This window comes from Colletotrichum higginsianum, chromosome 2 (assembly GCF_001672515.1).
Source record: "Colletotrichum higginsianum IMI 349063 chromosome 2, whole genome shotgun sequence".
NCBI classification, from domain to species: domain Eukaryota; kingdom Fungi; phylum Ascomycota; class Sordariomycetes; order Glomerellales; family Glomerellaceae; genus Colletotrichum; species Colletotrichum higginsianum.
Window position 1 is genome coordinate 1,664,628 of NC_030955.1, and position 17,653 is coordinate 1,682,280.

General features: G+C 56.1%; 9 protein-coding genes across 9 annotated transcripts; 5 read left to right on the top strand and 4 right to left on the bottom strand.

Annotated features, from left to right (window-relative positions):
• Positions 1-335: 335 nt before the first annotated feature.
• On the bottom strand, positions 336-1,317 carry CH63R_02266 (Emopamil binding protein; the record flags this gene model as incomplete). The annotated part of the gene is made up of 5 exons (XM_018297241.1): positions 336-439; positions 513-747; positions 805-941; positions 1,009-1,035; positions 1,098-1,317. The coding sequence occupies 5 exons, from the start codon at positions 1,315-1,317 to the stop codon at positions 336-338; spliced, it is 723 nt and encodes a 240-aa protein (XP_018162057.1).
• Positions 1,318-1,906: 589 nt separating this feature from the next.
• Positions 1,907-2,609, top strand: CH63R_02267 (uncharacterized protein; the record flags this gene model as incomplete). The annotated part of the gene is made up of 2 exons (XM_018297242.1): positions 1,907-2,027; positions 2,098-2,609. The coding sequence occupies 2 exons, from the start codon at positions 1,907-1,909 to the stop codon at positions 2,607-2,609; spliced, it is 633 nt and encodes a 210-aa protein (XP_018162058.1).
• An 80-nt stretch (positions 2,610-2,689) lies between these two features.
• On the bottom strand, positions 2,690-3,172 carry CH63R_02268 (Duf788 domain-containing protein; the record flags this gene model as incomplete). The annotated part of the gene is made up of 1 exon (XM_018297243.1): positions 2,690-3,172. The coding sequence occupies one exon, from the start codon at positions 3,170-3,172 to the stop codon at positions 2,690-2,692; it is 483 nt and encodes a 160-aa protein (XP_018162059.1).
• Positions 3,173-4,846: 1,674 nt separating this feature from the next.
• On the top strand, positions 4,847-7,395 carry CH63R_02269 (Tetratricopeptide; the record flags this gene model as incomplete). Its single annotated transcript, XM_018297244.1, has 2 exons — positions 4,847-7,267; positions 7,321-7,395. The coding sequence occupies 2 exons, from the start codon at positions 4,847-4,849 to the stop codon at positions 7,393-7,395; spliced, it is 2,496 nt and encodes an 831-aa protein (XP_018162060.1).
• A 1,625-nt stretch (positions 7,396-9,020) lies between these two features.
• On the top strand, positions 9,021-9,621 carry CH63R_02270 (Histone H4; the record flags this gene model as incomplete). Its single annotated transcript, XM_018297245.1, has 3 exons — positions 9,021-9,030; positions 9,259-9,396; positions 9,458-9,621. 3 exons carry the CDS (start codon positions 9,021-9,023, stop codon positions 9,619-9,621), a joined length of 312 nt encoding a protein of 103 aa, XP_018162061.1.
• A 400-nt stretch (positions 9,622-10,021) lies between these two features.
• CH63R_02271 (Trafficking protein particle complex subunit 2) lies at positions 10,022-10,680 on the bottom strand (the record flags this gene model as incomplete). The annotated part of the gene is made up of 2 exons (XM_018297246.1): positions 10,022-10,328; positions 10,496-10,680. The coding sequence occupies 2 exons, from the start codon at positions 10,678-10,680 to the stop codon at positions 10,022-10,024; spliced, it is 492 nt and encodes a 163-aa protein (XP_018162062.1).
• A 776-nt stretch (positions 10,681-11,456) lies between these two features.
• Positions 11,457-11,914, top strand: CH63R_02272 (54s ribosomal protein l31; the record flags this gene model as incomplete). Its single annotated transcript, XM_018297247.1, has 2 exons — positions 11,457-11,736; positions 11,862-11,914. The coding sequence occupies 2 exons, from the start codon at positions 11,457-11,459 to the stop codon at positions 11,912-11,914; spliced, it is 333 nt and encodes a 110-aa protein (XP_018162063.1).
• Positions 11,915-12,526: 612 nt separating this feature from the next.
• Positions 12,527-13,179, bottom strand: CH63R_02273 (RNA recognition domain-containing protein; the record flags this gene model as incomplete). The annotated part of the gene is made up of 2 exons (XM_018297248.1): positions 12,527-13,030; positions 13,114-13,179. 2 exons carry the CDS (start codon positions 13,177-13,179, stop codon positions 12,527-12,529), a joined length of 570 nt encoding a protein of 189 aa, XP_018162064.1.
• Positions 13,180-14,576: 1,397 nt separating this feature from the next.
• CH63R_02274 (Nuclear pore complex protein An-Nup82) lies at positions 14,577-17,315 on the top strand (the record flags this gene model as incomplete). The annotated part of the gene is made up of 2 exons (XM_018297249.1): positions 14,577-14,933; positions 14,991-17,315. 2 exons carry the CDS (start codon positions 14,577-14,579, stop codon positions 17,313-17,315), a joined length of 2,682 nt encoding a protein of 893 aa, XP_018162065.1.
• Positions 17,316-17,653: the final 338 nt, after the last annotated feature.

Below are 17,653 nucleotides of genomic sequence, written 5' to 3' on the forward strand. Positions count from 1 at the left end.
GGCAAGTCTTCTCAGCGCCATCTGCGGGCTTACTGTGAATAGCCTTGAAGTCATGGGAGGCTTTTTTGTTTGTTTTTGTGCTGGCCGGGGGGTTTGGTCGACTGCGCTATGAGACTTTGCTTGTCCAGTCCCCCCAATACCACACACTATGAAGCCGCCTTGAGGGCCCACTTCCACATTCTGTCCGCCGCAATCTCACCACTATCTGTTCACCACCTTGTTATTGGACATTGAACTACGTTTAAGCTCACTTACGGTCCTTGGGGAAGCAAGTCAAGAGAGCACCGGTCTGTTTTGGAGAACAGGGCTGCAGCACCGATCATGGTAGCGTAAACTCATTGTGTGACCGCCGCTGCCTTATCCATAGTTACCGGATCCGCATTGGCGTCACAGTCGTCGAGACGGTTCTTTATTTGCTTTACGCTCTGGAAGAGAAGTACTAGAGCGTGTCAACATCTGAGTAGATGACGAAGGCGACTCAAAGGCGCATGGGTGGAAGGAGGTTGACATACTGGCGGGAACCACAACCCAAGGGGCGTTGAAGCCGACGTAGTAGACCCAGAAGTACAAGAATTCGCTCCTACTGTGCGAGACGCCAGTGATGTAGAGCTCGGCCAAGCTGGTCGAGTAGTAGAGTACGACGCCGTACAGGTGCCCGACACACATGACGATCTGCAGGGGATGGCGCATATGGCTTCCCCGGGCGAGGGCGACGACAATGGCCCAGCAGAGGGGCCCCCATATAACCTGAAGCACGTGTCAGCCTCGGAACCGTTCGCAGTAGGAAAGGGGCGCGAGGCCTACGACCGTGAAGGACTCGACACAAAGCATGAACGGATCCGAGGTCAGGTAGCGCGAGTCGGAGAGTGCGTACTCCTTCCAGAGTTGGGCAAAGAGCGTCTGCATCCCCGCGAGACGCCGGTGGTTCCAGACGAAGTACCCTGGATAGAGACTTTGTTAAGAGTGTAATCAAACGGAGCGGCGTCCCAGGGCGGGAATTTATCTCACCCTCGAAGACGCAGTGCAGAAATCCGCCTGCAGGGACACGGAATTTCGTTAGCCGACGTCGGAGGGCGAGGCGGATTGAAGTCGCCCACATAACGCGAACCAAGCTACGCTGAGCTGATCTAAGAAAGCCATCTTGGTATGGGTCCTCCTGGCGGCCACGACGGTGACGACGACGACGCTGGCGATGGTGGCTGCGAAGGTGACAAGTAGCTTGACAAGGGGGGTCTCGTTGGCAGCGTAGTGCGGCAACGCTGCGTTCACGGGGTAGTACGGATGCGACGCTGCGTCCGCTTCCCCGGGGCCCTTCATGACGGGTTCTGGTTTTGTATGCGGTTGTATTATGAAAAACCTCGAAAAGTAGGTGTGCCTGTGAAGTCTTATTTGTTGGTGGACGAACTCTGTTGACGAGGTTAGCGAGTCTTTATCAGGCTCTAGGTCCCCCCGTACTTTATTGTTTGGCGCTGGATGGCAGTGGTCGAGTGGTCCTCGCCTACCGAAGTCACCCGGGGCCGAAATTGCCTTCCCGGGGGTTCCGACTTGACCTCCTTCCACCGCTCGATGCTATGCGCGGGCCATTGCACACATTTGCCAAATATGGCCAAAAATGGAACCGTTTTTTCAATTGGAAGCGATGATGCCCTCGACGAGGATGAACTCGCGCGTGTAATACATCCGGGGAACAGATAGACGCTGGGGCGGATGTCCTGGGAGGGGCCGGATAGGGAAGTCGGACCGCTGATCTTCCGCTGCAAGTCGCTGCTCAATCACCAATCATTCGACTTCGTGGCACGCTTAACACGTTTCGGCAATCTTCTGCCCCTAAGTGAGAACACAGCTTCCAACCACCAACTTTCAGAGACTCTTTGCAGTAATCCCGTCTACGTATCCATAATCCGCAATGGGTGATGTTCCAGTAGAAGATGCGCCTTTCCCGCTGACGGATGTCGACAAGTGGGCCCTCTCACAGACGGACGAGGAGTTCAAGAAACACGGCTGGGAGGAGCTCAAAGAGATTATCGGTAAGAAGACGTGCTGTCCCGGGTTCTGTATGCGTTGGCATCTTTTTCGGTTATCTAATCACGACACCAGAGACGAACAAGCTGGAGGTCCTGAAGAGGAAGCCGTCAGACTTGCGTCGATACATGAAATGGACGGCCGAAACCAAGGCCGAGTATGGCTCCATGACCAAATACCTCCTCGCGAACCGCCTGCCCAAGCCATGGGGCGCTCCCCCATTCACCCCGAAGTCTCTGGTCCCGTTTGAGGACCCATCGGACTACCGGGTTCTCGTCAATGACTGGCCGTACGGCCTCGATCCGGGCATCACCCATATCGTCGTCTGGTCGCGCACCATCATCCCGACAGACGCCGAGACGGGAGATATGACGCCAGCGAGCAGGCGTACTGTGCACCACTTCATCGATAGGTACTTTGTTCAAAGCCTCGGCGAGGGCGGAGCGGGACAAGTCGTCTGGTTCAAGAACTGGGTCGCGTTGCAGAGTGTCCGGGCGCTCGAGCATATCCACGTGCTGGTGCGAGATGTAGATGCCGAAGTCATCCAGAAGTGGACCGAAGAGAAGCCGTGGCATAGACAAGCTTGAAGAAATACGGTATCGATAGACACCAATTAGACAAATTGCCTCGTCTGCCGTGTCTCGTGCGCCGCGTTTCGTGACGGAGCTTATGCGGCCCGGCGCTGCCTCCTGTTAACGGGCGGAGCAGGCTCTTGGGTGTTGGCAGCACCGCCCATCTGAGCCATCCGCTTGCCAGCGCCAAGTAAACCGACGCCGGCGTAAGCGCCGTAGGCGGGAACGCAGAGCCACAAGATCCAAGCCCAATTGCCGAATAAAACAACCAGGACGACGGATGCCCACGTGACCCAGACGACGTCGAACATGTAGTCGGTCAGGCCGGCGGCGGCGAGGTCTTCTCCCGAGGTCTTGAGGCCACCGGCGGCGTCATACTTGGGGCGACCGGCGTTCTCTAGGACGAACTCGCAGATCAGGGCTGGGGCGGAGAGCAGGAAGAACCAGAAGAGGGAGCGCGACCTGACGAAGAAGTGGAAAATGAGGAAGCCGATGTTGACGATGGCAGAGCCGATATGGAGGTTGTTCAGAGCGGCGGCGTTGGATTTCGCCCTGTCCTTCTTTGCCTTTTGCGCCATGGTTTCCGGTGTTCGTCCTGAGGGGAATGCGTGCGAATGAGCTGTAGTGATTACTTGGTGGCGCCGGGCTCCGAGCTTGTTCGGGGACGGGACGTTTCTGTGAGTTAAAGACAGATTGCGGCCAGACTGGAATTTGAGGCTGAAAGTGACGAAATACCAAAGAAGTGGTTGAGGTCGAGTGGTGGTTTGTGGCTTAAGCGCGCGCGGGGGTCCAACGGATGTGAACAGACGGGCGTCGATAATAAAGGTGGAGAGATAGAGAAAGGTGGCGGGTGCTCCTATGTTGCACGTACCAGCGCAACGGGTAGGTAGGGCAGGGGGCTGGCACTGGCAGGCAGGAAATGAGGTGGCGGTTGCTGACGCTGGGCGCTTCTGCTTCTGCTTCTGGCTTTATCCTGGGGGGCGGGCTGCGTTGCTTGGGCAATGGAAGGTGACGATGGTCGCTGAGGTATCTCGCGAGCCAATCAGGCCTGTAGCGTCCAAACACCAGGCGCGAGGTCGCCTTAGATGGGTACATAGCGTCTAAGGGAACATCAGCCATGGATCTGGCCGGTCTTGAACGCCTTTCTCTCTCTTTTCCCCCTCCTCCTGCCATTCCGCGCAAAGTGCACAACTGACCGCGCCCGACTTCGGCTAACTAACCAACGGCTTTCTGTTGCCTTTTGGGGCCGTCCCTCACCAAAGACCGAGTAGGACAAGCTTCTATTCGTCTGCCACTTCGCAGTACTTACTTTCACGCGCTTCCCTTCTTTTCCTCTCTCCCTCCCATTTCCCGTCCTGGTCCTGGTCCTGGTCCTGGTCACCTCCGGCCCCTCCTCTCACCTCCGTCTTCTCTCTTTCATCCTTTACGTTCGTTTTTTCCCCGGACCTTGTTGCACGTGCCGCGTCTGTGTGTGTAATGTTCACTGCATTCTGTTGCGTAGCGCTTCTTCGACATTCCCTGTTTAGGCAGTTATAACGAACGGCGAATGTGCCTTTATGGTACTAAAAGAAGCCGACGCTGCTGAACGTTCGACTTTGTTGAAGTGCTGAGGAAGAGGGGAATCTTGTCATCGAAACGTTTCTCTGTTGTTCGCCGGGGAAACCCAAACAATACAAACACCGGGACCCACCACGCAACGAACGTCCTTCTACGCCCGCCCCGACAGGCGCGCAACAGCAACAGTACCTATCGGCTTAGGAGAGGAAGGGAAGAAAAAAAAAGGAACCCATTGTACCGGAACGACCTTACGAACCTCACCGTCGCTTCTTGCAGCATTTTTGGAATCCATTCGACCGACGGCGTTCACTTGCTGTTACTCTCTTAATTGCTAATAACCTTCCTTCAACCAGCCGGTGCAAAACGCGCCTTGCACTATTCCATCCGTCTTCTTCCCTTGTTGCTCTCGGCCTCAGGCTTCTCGCGACAGCCCACCTCGAAATTCACCGACGCAACTTTTCGTGCGCTACACAGATTGCCATACCCAAGCTCCGAAGAGCTGGACCAACGCCTCTCGAGGTCTTCCAATTCTCGCAGCTGCACCCCGAGTGCTCTCGCCGACCAGGGCTAGGCTCCGCGACTCCCCAGCCTTCCCACCGCCACAACCCCAACGCGAGATCCCATGGCCACAAACTGTCCTCGACGTTAACACCCCTCCGTCCACCCGCCCTGCCTCTCTCCGCCACGTCTTCAATATGGCGCCTACGAGTGCCGCCATCACAGGGTTGCTCCGCCAGGTCGTCTACTACCATGTCGACAACAATGCCTACGAGAGTGCCCTCTTCTTCGCCGAGAGGCTAAGCGCCCAAGATCCCAAGTCGAGCGAGTCTGCACACCTCTTGTCACTCTGTCACCTCCGTCTCGGCGACCACAGGACCGCCTTTGAAGTCAGCAGGCCATCCGCCTCCCGGGGGTCCAATCTCGGCGCCGCCTGGGTCTTTGCCCACGCGTGTATGAAGATGGAACGATACAAGGATGGCATTAACGCCCTGGAAAAGGCGCGGGAGAAGTGGGCTGGCAAGATGAACTTGGGCAAACACACCACCTCGACTCGTTCATTATATCCCGACGAGGCTGCTGTTCTTTGTCTGCTCGGCAAGCTTTACCGGGCCTTCGATGACAAGCGGAGAGCCATTGAGTGTTTCGAGAACGCAGTGAGGGTAAACCCTTTCATGTGGGACGCCTTCCAGGCCCTCTGCGATATGGGTGTGAAGCTGCGCGTACCCAACATTTTCCAGGTCACCGACCCTCTCGTTCACTCGTTCGAATCAGAGGTCGCGACACCGTCATATGAGTCCAAGGACGGCACGGCCAACTCTTTTGAGCCCAAGAGGCCCTCGGTGCGCCCCCCAATGGACTCGTCCGACCCCTTCAACCTCCACCGTTCCTCCACCTACCAGGACATGCCCTACAGCGCCAACATGTTTTCTGCCGAGGCTGAAGAGAACGACTTCATGTCCAAGATCACTGCCGCAAGGTCAAGGTTGGCACCGCCTGCCACGAGCAATGGGGACCTAGATCTCTTGGAAACCCCCACGGGGCCGGTGTCCATGCCCGAAGTGCCGACCGTGCGCTCGACACTAGGCGTCGCCGAACCACCACAAGCACCGCCACGCAGGACGAGGACGGCCCAGGCCGTCGACCCCGGCTTCCTTGAAGCTCCGCCGAAGATGAGCTACAAGCTGGGCGGCGCTAAGAGAAGCACCAGAAGTCAGGATAAAGAGCAACAGCAGTCCGTGGAGCTGCATTCCGACACAGGCACTGGCACCGGAGCCCTACGATCGACAGTGGCGCCTACAGAACGGAAACGGACGGTGTCCGGGCATCCTGTTTCCCGTCAACTCTCGGAAGAAGCGAGTGCGCCCACCCAACGGAGAAGCGCGAGGCTCAACATGTTTAACAAGCCCTCGATCATGAAGTCCAACTCGGGCGCCGCTACCATCGGCGCCACTGCTGGTCGCGAGCTGAAGAAGGCTAGGCCCCAGATTTCTCGAATAATGCGTCCTGGTTCCAGTGGCTCCAGCGTCGGGAGGGTTGTGAGCGGCAACCGCAAGCCCGTCGAAGACAATGGTATGGATGTCGACCATGCCGAAAGTGCTCGAGTGAGGGACTCTCACGCTGTACAGCACGCAGCGCCGAAAGGCGCTCCTCCTGAGCCAGACCACGCCAGAATCGAGGAGGCTCTAAGATGGGTGATGGAGCTGATGAAGAAGTTCGCATCTGGTTATTACTCGTTCAAGGCGTTCCGCTGCCAGGAGGCGCTGCAAACGTATGCCTCGCTGCCGAGGAGCCAGCAAGATACCCCCTGGGTTCTAGCACAGATGGGACGGGCACATCACGAACAAGCCGCCTACCAGGACGCTGAGAAATACTTCAGAAAATTACGCGTACTGGCACCCACCCGGATGGAGGACATGGAGATATACTCGACCATCCTGTGGCACCTCAAGCGCGAGACAGATCTCTCCTTCCTCGCCCATGAGCTCGTGGATGCCGACTGGACGTCACCACAAGCATGGTGTGCCCTGGGTAACGCCTGGTCGCTGGCACGAGAGCACGAACTGGCACTACGCTGCTTCAAGCGCGCGACGCAGCTCAACCCCAAGTTCGCATACGCCTTTACTCTGCAAGGCCACGAGCACGTCGCAAATGAAGAATACGAAAAGGCTCTCGGCGCCTTCCGCAAGGCTGTCGCGGCCGACCGGCGACACTACAACGCTTACTATGGCATAGGCCAGGTCTTTGAGAAGCTCGGCAACCACGAAAAGGCATACGTGCATTTCCACACGGCCTCCGACATCAACCCGAACAATGCCATCCTCATTTGCCGCATTGGAGTCATCCTCGAGGGGCAGAAGCAGATGATGGCCGCATTGCAGTTCTACAGCAAGGCCACAGACTTGGCGCCTCGGGCGACCGTTGTTCGTTACAAGAAGGCGCGCGCCTTGATGAGTCTTGGCAAGATTGATCTTGCAGAGAAGGAGCTGCTTATCTTGAAGGACACGGCCCCCAACGAGGCCATGGTGCACTTCCTTCTGGGCAAGTTGTACAGAAACATCAACGAGAAGCAAATGGCGGTGCGCGCCTTCAGCAATGCGCTCGCTCTGGACCCAAAGGTAAGAGATGTTGTGAGGTACGGGGTGAGCTGTTCGGCTAACACCTCGTGCAGGCCAGCCAGTCGATCAAGGACGCCATTGAGAGTCTCGAAGATGATATGGGCATAGAAGACTCCATGATGACGTAGCGCGACAATGGCAAGAGCGCGACGGCTGCTTGATGCCATTGTCGCTTGCAGGGGATGGCGCTTGCATTTTCTGGGGATGTTGTGAGAAATCAAGACGAGTCCGGTAACGTATGACGAGACGAAAGCAAGTTGGTCAGGCTCGGTTTTGGGCATGGTAAAGCACCACGATGGCATGGATACACGTTTGTTGGCATGCTGCATGGCATCGGCGTTTAGGAAAGCAAAGCAGGGGAAGAATATTGGCTTGGGAAGGGCGCGAAGGTCGGCCTTGTTGTTGTTGTTGTTGTTGTATGTTAGCGTCCTACTCGGCGCCACAGCAGTGATTACGGTGAATAGCTTGTTATGAAAAGCAATGCATCGCCCAACCTTGCCGGCTTTCCACTGACGATCAAGACGGGACGTGATGCAGCATAAACGAAAACACGAGTGGGCGGAGCTGCTCACTGACGCCCCCGCCCAATTGACAGACATACATAGGCACAGGTGTCGACAAGAGCCTCATGTCCCTCGTCAACGGAAGCCGACAAATCGACTCGTCTTCGTTATGTCAAAATGTTTGCGGGCATGTTCAGGGCCAACATGCTCCAGCAGTAGGCTTCGGGTCCGGATCTCTCTCATGACCCTCCCTACCCAGGAGACATCTTTACTTCAAGAGGCGATGATGCCGTCATCCTCATTTTGAGTCAGATGCAGTCGAATGGAAATACTGTACGAGCCACGTGGACTTGATTTGGATCGTAGTCCTGGATAGTGAACTAAGACCATCAACGCCGTCATCGGCCAGACTTAAGAGATAATCAGCCTTGTCTCTACCCACAGATGGGATGAAGGTAGCTGGTCTGAAAGGGAGAATGGTCTCCAGAACCGTAACACGAACCGGCAGACGGAAGGTGATCTGTGGGACCGGCGCCCTCTCTTGGCTTTTAGCACTTTGCATGAACTCCCGCTGACGAGGATGAATTGAATCAGCCAATCAAAATTCGGGCTGTCGTCTTACGGGAGGGCGGGACGGGCACTTACCTGACGCGTGACAGGAAAAAGAGACCGTGGATGATGTACATAGGTACCCCGTACCGTGTTGGAGGGAGAGCTCGGGCCAGTCAGAATTGTCCTGCTTTGGGGCAGCTGGGCAGTCAACACACACCCATGCTCAAAAATGGTGCTAGTTGGTTAAATGGGTACTTTTCCTTGGCTGCCCTAGAAAATACAAAGCCGCGCACGTACCGCCCCCACCCAGTCGGAGTTCACAACACAGAAAGCGCGCTTGCTCACACTCCAGAAGAGCACATTGCGAGACGAAAGTGACTTGCCAAAAGCCGTCAGAAAAAATAGGGGCCTTCCCGTTTCGCTATTTTTGAGAAATCGATGCACTCGCCAGATCGGGACTAGCGTACTGATCTGACCTTCTACGGCGCACCACACAATCAGTAACAGTCCCCCCGGACTTGCAGCACCGCCTTATTTATTTCTCCCCCTCTTGCTCTCCTTCTCTTCCCCATTCCCACTCTTCCCTTTTACTACACCCAAGCAAACGTATCCATCACCACTTCCAACCACAACAAACGTCATCAACGACGCGGCTATTCCCATCCACTTAGAAATCACTCACTTCAAACAACCTCACAATGACTGGACGTAAGTACTCAAGAGTTCATATTTATCCATTTCCTTTCACGATGCTTTCGCGTTCCTGGACCGTGTCGTCGACCCCGCGGTTTAATAAGCGGGGGTCCTTCGGCATGCGTCTACTGTTTAGGAGCGCGTCTTGCCCAAACGCGACTCTTGAACCGCGCGTTCTGTCTTCACATATTATTGCGACACCTTGACAACATCTTTCGGTTCCATCATTCTAACATCTCACAGGCGGCAAGGGCGGCAAGGGTCTCGGCAAGGGCGGCGCCAAGCGTCACCGCAAGATTTTGCGTGACAACATCCAGGGTATCACCAAGCCCGCTATTCGCCGTCTCGCTCGTCGTGGCGGTGTCAAGCGTATCTCTGCCAGTAAGTTTCTAATAGTACACCGTTCCCTATGCCAACCAAGTACTAACTTAATTCCCTTCAGTGATCTACGAGGAGACCCGCGGTGTCCTCAAGTCCTTCCTCGAGGGTGTTATTCGTGACGCCGTCACCTACACTGAGCACGCCAAGCGCAAGACTGTCACCTCTCTGGATGTTGTCTACGCACTCAAGCGCCAGGGCCGCACCCTGTACGGTTTCGGTGGTTAAGCGAGCCGCTTGCTCGCTTTCGACACCATCGCTGGCTTTTTGCCTTCGAACGGTTTGGATTCCATGGCGCCGTGGTATCCAGGCTGCTTAAAGTCAAAGCCGTGGTGGATGATGGTTCATTGGTCTTTTCTCTCAACTGGTAATGGGAATACGGATACAATCACGTTGGTTTACGGCGTTGGGGATCACGAGACTCGGGGAATGATAGTACTCTAGGCGTCTTACAGGCAGACGCTTGTTTGCAATGGAAACACCGAAATGGTGACTTGAACATATCAGCTTGAATGTCAAAACAACCTGTTTGAGTCGTGACACGTGTCTTTTGTTGAATGGGCCTGAAGAGCAACTCCAGGATTGGCGAGATGAACGTCGCCAATTATGGCCAACAGCCCGCTTATCCTCACAAGTATTTCCTTCCGGCCGCCGCCACTCGTGACCGAAACACGGGGCTCTTGATCTCCATGTTTACCCTGTAAAACGGGCTCATGATAGCCTTAACCCAGTTCTCGTATACCTCCTGGAAGAAATTCTTGATGGCCTCCTCGGTCGCGGGGCTCGTGGGATTGGCGCCGATGGCCGTCGACGACCGCGATGACGGCGTGCTCGACGGCGCCGAGGGCTGGTGCAGAAGCAGGAATTTGATATTGCCGGCTGTGACGAAACACGAGACGTAGTTGTTGAAGAACTTATCCACGATCTTGAGGTACCTGTACGTGGAATGTCATCTCGCGCATTAGCATGTGTACTCGGGCGCAAAGGATTGACCCCTCCCCATCAGGTGTTGTCAGAGTGCGATGGAAGTCGCTGCGAGCAGAAGCGACGCAGACGTATGACAATAGGAAGGGAAGGGGGCTTGGGGAAGGGAGTGAATTACATCTGCCCCTGCGCCCACTGCACCTCCTCGACGATGTCCAGGCTACTATGCAGGATGAACTGATTCAGGTGACGGATCTGCTCGTTGAAGCGCGACTGGCCGTCGCCACCCTGCTTGGAGGTGCCGAACTCGTACTCGAAGAGAGGATTGTCCTGCGTGCCGACGATGGCGAAGTAATACGACATTGTCTTTCCTTCCTCACTTTCAACGGCGCGACATGTGTGTGTGTGTATGTGAATTGATTCGATTGGAAGGGGTGGACGCTTGGTCGCTGGTCGGCTGGCTGGTTCGGGAGGATGGTTGCGGCTCTTTTCAGTGTTTGACGGAACGTGGTGACACGGTACAGATTGTAAAATGTTCGTAGGCCGTCGTAGAATAGGATATCGTATGGGGACGGGGTTCGATAGGTTGCGACTGAAGCTCTCGCAGGTGCGCCTCTCACCGAATTCCCGCTAAAGTGGCCAGCCAGCCAGCCAGCGACAGACAGTCAGACAGACGGACGGTGGTGCAGGTTCCGCGGGGCGAATGGGCTGCAGGTGCTGTGGAGACCTAGCTGGGTGGGTGTGTGTGTGGTCGTTCAGAAGTCGGAACAAGCGCGGCGGCAGAAGCCTCAGGGCCAGGGGGTACGCCTGGGAAATTCCGGCGCGCACTGCTGTGACCCAATGGATTGCGCGCTCCACATTTCCCAGTATGTAGCTCCAAAATTTCCCTGGCAGTTGAACGTCTGTCGACAGTTGAGGATCCTACGGCTCTTGAGCATCAGACACCCACCCCCTTCCCTCCGACAGACGAACGAAGAACGACGACTCCCTAAAGGAACGACCAGATCTTCCCCCTCCGAGACGGCGAGCCATCGAAAAGGACCGGCCCATCGGCCTCGATTCCTCAATCATCCCCCACCAATCTCCGGCACCGTGTCGCAAGCCATTCATCTCCCGTCCCCACGAAAGACCGGACGACCATGTTCGGAGCCTTCCGCGTGACCTCGCCCCTGTCGAGCGGCCTGCTCTGGAAGATTCCCTGGCGGCTGTCCAAGTTCCAGAAGCGGCGCCAGCGCCAGCGCCTCCGGGCCGTCGACGACGTTGTCGCGACGGTCGACGCAGCGCTCGCTAAGAAGGGCGAGACGGTCGCCGCGCTGGAGCGTTGGAAGGGTGAGATGCCGACCGAGGCGGAGATGCTGCCGCGAGACAAGTACACCATGTTTGACCGCAAGGAGAAGAAGTACCGCAAGGGCATCCACAGTAGGTTTCCTTCCCTCCCCTATGTTTGGGGTCTGGATTCTTTTCGGCGCTTCTGTTTTGAGAGCGGGAACGGGTCCTGGGGTTCGTGCTTTCCCCTCTTCTTCTTGCTAACGATCCGTGTGTAGAGCTGCCCAAGTGGACGAGAGTCTCGCAGAGACTGAACCCGCCAGGCTACTAAACGATATCGTTTCCGAGGGTTTCGATTGGCCATTGGTTGGAGACGGCGACATGAGGGGAGGAATACGAAACGGGGATAGGAGACAGCCGGGGCATGTTGGGGGAGGACGACCGGAGAACGCCGGGACCGTGTACGAATATGTACTCTACCAGAAACTCGAACCTCTGCGAGAGAAGATATGCTCCTGTCAACAACGCTCATGGCAAGAGCACACCATTCTAAGGCTCCGCAGAGCTCCTTGTATATTACGCATCTCTATGGGCTCAGAGGAAGCAAACTACGCTGCATTGATACACGAGTGTTGATTATAGAATGGAAAACAAGAAAGGAAAAGGCTACAGCAAGCTCTTCAGCATCGAAGCAGACATGGAAATGCCTTTTAAACGTGTTGTAATTGAGGGTATCGCATCCCAAAAGCCTGCCTAGGTTGTCAAAGAATCGTTTCCCACCGCCCCCCCCCCCCCCCAACAAAATGAAAATTTGTGTTACACGCAACCGTTTTCCTTTTTGATGTTGGCCTCTCTTGGCTTCTCTTCGTAAATGCTCCTCGGTCGCCTTCGGTGCATTTCTGTCCGTCATTCCACCGCTCAGCATCCCCAATCCGCCCTTTACTCATCGCGCCTCTTCGTAGTCGCCCATCCGGTCGTCCCGATCCCTTTGCATCTGAATCGCCCTGCCCAGACCGCCGCGTCCCTCGTCGTAGTCCTCGCGGTACTCGTCGCGCACTTGGCCTCCGCTCTTGCCGCGGCCGTACTGCCGCCCCTCCTCAAAGCCAGGGTCGAGGTCGGTACGGATGACGCGCTCGTCGAGCTTGGTGCCGCCAATGTACTTCATGCAGTCGAGGGCGTCCTGGTGAGTATAGTACTCGACAAAGCAAAAGCCGCAGGGAGTCTTGTTGAAGCGGTCGAGGCCCATGACGAGACGCTTGATCTCGCCACACTTGGAGAAAAGCTCGTAGACCTGCTCCTCAGTGGTGTAGAACGAGAGGTTGCCGACATAGAGTGTCGTAGCGTTCGCGAGGGGGTCCTCGGGAAGGGGCTCATTCTTGGAGGCAGCCTCGTCTTCGGCGTCGCGGGCGTCGCGGTGGTCTGGTCTTCTGCGCTTGTTCTGGGAGGCCTAGGGGTTAGCACTTTGACGATGTCCTCTGGAAGGTGGTGGGCATGGGAAGCTGCGAAGCCGTCCGGAAGCTCAGGTGGTACCTTGTTGTGGTAGTATGCGCTCGGCCTGTCGAGGCGATCGACTGTGTTTCTGTGGCGGACCTGCATCTTGGGAGATTCTTGGAAGATGCGAGGGATTGTGGTCACACGTCAATTGGGTGGTGGTGGGTGGTGTAAGTGGACAGCAGATGAAGGTCTGAACGATGAGGCAGCGACTGCCGTAATGTCGATAGTCGCTAGATCGGTACCCAGGTACCTCAGGCAGTCGCAGCTTGCGGCAGCTCGGTGGGTTGCGCACGGGCCTATTCCGTATTCCATCTCCTGTGAAGCTTTGAGATGGAGTTGGCTTGATTTCACTTTTCAGAAGCCCTTAAGACGACAGCATCAGGCTTGAGTCTTGCAATGAGCTTCTTCATAATCATGGCATTTTATCGCATGGTTTCAAATATCGGAACCTACATCCCACGAGCAAAACATTGTGAAGCCACCTCTATTTCGGGGGCCTCTTGGTGCACCTCCTTAGACACTGATTAAGGGAGGGGAGGTGTTTCGCCAAAACATCGAAGTCCCTCGGTCTTTTGTCCTTTCTGTTTTGCAATTGGGTTTCAATTGAAGTGTATTCGAAATGGTATTGTAGGGTACTTTCCTTCCTTTCTTTAATCTCCTCAGTTGTATCTGTTTTCTGCTACTGGCCAGGCCCAACGATTATCTTGCCGCCCCTCGAATGCAAGTCAGCCGGTCACTAGTAGACCGCCAAGTAAGGAAAATACAGGCCGGTACGGACCGTTTTTTCAAGTGAAGGGAAGACGCTTTTCTATTGTGGACAGTTTACTTGCAAGGAAGTGTGATGTTTGCAACACCCTTGAGTGCTCGTGGACCGTGTAACTTCTCCCGCCGGTATTCGATCTCTGTAACGGGTCTGGTCGGGAGACATCTTAGCACAAAACTGTATGAATGGAGCAAAGATACCAGTGGCTATCTTTTACGGGATCAAAAAAACTGCTTTGACTCCGACGACCAGCCTGAGACGAGTCAGACAGCAGACGTACCACGGTGGTCCCCAGCGCCATCAACGATAGGAACACACGGGAAAGCAGGCCCATCAATAGAACGGAACATCCGAAACCGTTCGTTTTGCGCTGGATTTGCACCTCACATGTCAAACCCAGATACTCTTTTAATGTCATTGAGATATTGATGATGGACCAGTCCCGGCTTCCAGGCTTTCAGGTTGCCTGCACAGGTGACTTACACACTTGCCCGGCTGCTCTGATTGGTGCACCGTCGGGAAGCTCGAGGTGGGTCTCGGTGTGGCTGGCTGCCAGCAGCAACCGCGTTTTTAGACCGGAAACAATTCTAGCATCATCTCACTTTTGGCCATTGCCACGAAGAAAAAAAATCAACGAATAACCCTCGAGCTCCATTGTAACACCTGAACAATTCTGAAGCTTCGAAAACGGGCAAAGAATCCCCGACATCATAACTCCAGGCCAGACAGGGACGCAATGCCCAAGGTCAAAAGCTACTCAGCTCCGTGGCTGTCCCATGGCCCCGGCCATAGCTTGTTCGCGCCCTCGAACGATGCTGCCTCCAAAGCGATGAGCGCACCATCGCCCTACGCGTCCAAGAAGAAGAAGACACCCGGGCCGAGACGGACTATTGCGAGACGAGGCACCGAGGTGTTTATTGCCGTTGGCAAGGAGTTACGATGGGGCGACTTGGCATACCTGAAAGAAAAGTGGTCAACGAAGCATGCGCACCGTCGCATGGGCAGCCGCGTCAAGCGGGAAGACTCGTCGGATGGCTACGACGACGACATGATCCCCTCTACGGAGGAGGCAACTACGGCTCAGGGCTACCGGGTATTCGTCGTATCCTTCAGGAGTCTTGTAGATGGAGGCCACTAACCGTTTTCGCAGACAATCAAAACCCCTGTCGCGGACGACATTCGCCAGCTCGTCATCTCCCCAAACTCGGACTACCTTGCAATTTTGACGACGCACACCGTCCACATTTGTGTGGTTCCCGACTCTTCGCATCTCACGGCCGAGGACACCGGGCCACTGCGACCTAAGATCTGGACACTGGGACCAACAACCCACGTCACTTCGCGATCATCGGTTGCCTCGGCTGTCTGGCATCCTCTCGGCGTCAAGGGCTCTTGCTTGGTCACCATCACGACGGATGCCCTTGTGCGCGTATGGGAGCTGTCCCTGACGGACCGGTGGTCGTTTGACTCCCCCACGTTGTCAATCGACCTCAAGAAACTGGTGGATGGCACAACACTGGACCAAGACTTCACAGCATCGACGGCTGCCACGAATGCTAGCTTTTCGCAATATTCTCTGGAGATGCAGGTCGCCTCGGCGTGTTTTGCGGGCCGAGGCTCAGGCGGATGGAGTCCCATGACTCTCTGGGTCGCCATGAGAGAAGGCGACGTCTATGCGCTGAGCCCTCTGCTGCCCCAAAAGTGGGCGCCGCCTCCTACCCTGATTCCGTCCCTGTCTGTTTCCATCGTCTCCAAGGTGGCTGCCTTGGAAGACGACCCCGCCGTGTCTGAGAAGGATAAGCTCCTCGCTCAGCAGCAGCTCGAGTGGATGGGCGATCTCGATTCCCAAGAGCCCCAGATACTCGACACAGCGCCGGGCGAGGAGACAGTCGAAGTGTACACACGCCCCCTCCGGCCGGGAGTCGTCCCAAGGCTTCAAGGACCGTTCGAGTTTGACGCCGATCCCGAAAGCGAGGACGCCGGGGATGGTCTGCTGACGGACATCATGGTTGTCGGCAAGAAAGTCGACACGGACGACCTGATGATGGGCGAGGACGAAGACCTTGAATTCGACGACGGTGATCACGAGGGCCTTTCGCTATCCATCATCTGCCTGCTGTCCACTACCGGCCAGGTCCGCGTTTACCTAGATTTGGAGGGTGTCGAAGCACAGTGGCTCCCGCCCCGAAACAAATCCAAGCTTGGACGCCTCATGTCGGCCGCTGACCCGCCGTCTTTGTTGACGTTCCAGTGCATCGACACCATGTCTGGGCCTGAAATGAGCAACGACGCATGGCCGACTTTTTCGTCGGATGTCATGTCACGCTACTCGCTTTTCGTCACATCTTACGTTGGCATCACCTTCCTCTCGCTTTCCCCTTGGGTCTTCCGCCTTGAGGGCGAGCTTTCGGGCGAGTCGGAGGCTGGCTCTGACTTCCGTCTCGGTCTCCTCGCCAATGGGCAGAACTCTATCCGCGAAAGACTGTACACTCATTCTTCGGGCGATGTCAACATGCCGCTCGCCGCCGCCGCGGCCATCCGCGACCCGGATTTGGGATACTTCCTCCTTTCGGCGACCCCGTATGAACCGATCGCCTTGACGTTCGACACGCCCGAGGACGACTTCTCGCCCATCCGGCACGAGACGCCCTACGAGGAGAAACCTGCCACCATGGAGCCCCTGGACTTTTACGAGCCTCGTCCAGCCTTCCAGCCGTCGCACGTTTTTGAGCAGCAGTCAGACCTCCCCGAGCTGATCAACAGGCTCCGCAGCTCCCGCCACAAGACCATTCTGAACCAGGAAATTCGGCTGTCACCGGTCACGCTCCAGATTCTCACAGACGCCCACCGCATACTGGGAGAGGACACTTACCGCCTTGGTACGGCCGTGGCAGAAATATTCCGCCGCTGCGCCACCCTCCAAGAGGAGCTGAGGGAGCAGATCAAGAAGGCCAACGAAGTCAAGGAGAAGATCGATAAGATCGCAGGCAACGATAAGGACGGTGAGGGGGAAAGCGACGATGTCCGATTCGAGAGGCGGATTTCCGAGGCGCAGGAGCGGCAACGGCGGCTCAACAAGAGGCTGGAAGGCGTGCGCAAGTACGTCGGCAAGGCTGCAACCAGGGAACTCAGCGCCAAGGAAAAGGCTTTCGTCGAGGAGGTCAAGAGCATGGAGGCCAGCGTGCTAGGATCCTTGACGGAGGACGGGCCGGGAGCAAGGCAACAGAAGCAGCTAAAGAAACGTTTGGAGGACGTGCAACGACTACGGGACGAATTGGTGGGAGAGGTGGAACGGATACAGAAACAAAGTGAGGGCGGCCAGGACGGCAGGGATTCGCCGTCGTCGACGGTATCGGATCTCAAGATCCCAACAGAGATCCGCAAGGCCAAGTTGCAGCAGGTCATGTCTCTCCTCTCGCGCGAGACGGCCCTGGTCGAGGCTGTAAGCTCGCGACTGGAGCGACTCCAGACGTAGCGCAGCAGCATGGGGTCTTTTTGTGCGTGGCAGATTGGTGGGGGATTGGACGACAGGATACCATGTGGTTTGTTGAATTTAGCCTTAGTCTCACAGTTGGTGCCCAAGAGCGGACGTGACTGGAGTTCGTCACATCGACGGCCGAGCGATGGAACTACGACGGAGCAAACGCCTGTCAAGGTTCAGATGTCCACTCGGCTTGAGAGCAGGCACAGGGAGGGCAGCAACATGAGAAGAACGGTGAAGCACGCACGATTGTTTCGGATACTGAGCGTACACAACCGTTCCCGTGACTTGGTTTGATGTTGAAGCGAGGCGATGAGAGCATCTGGTTCGGG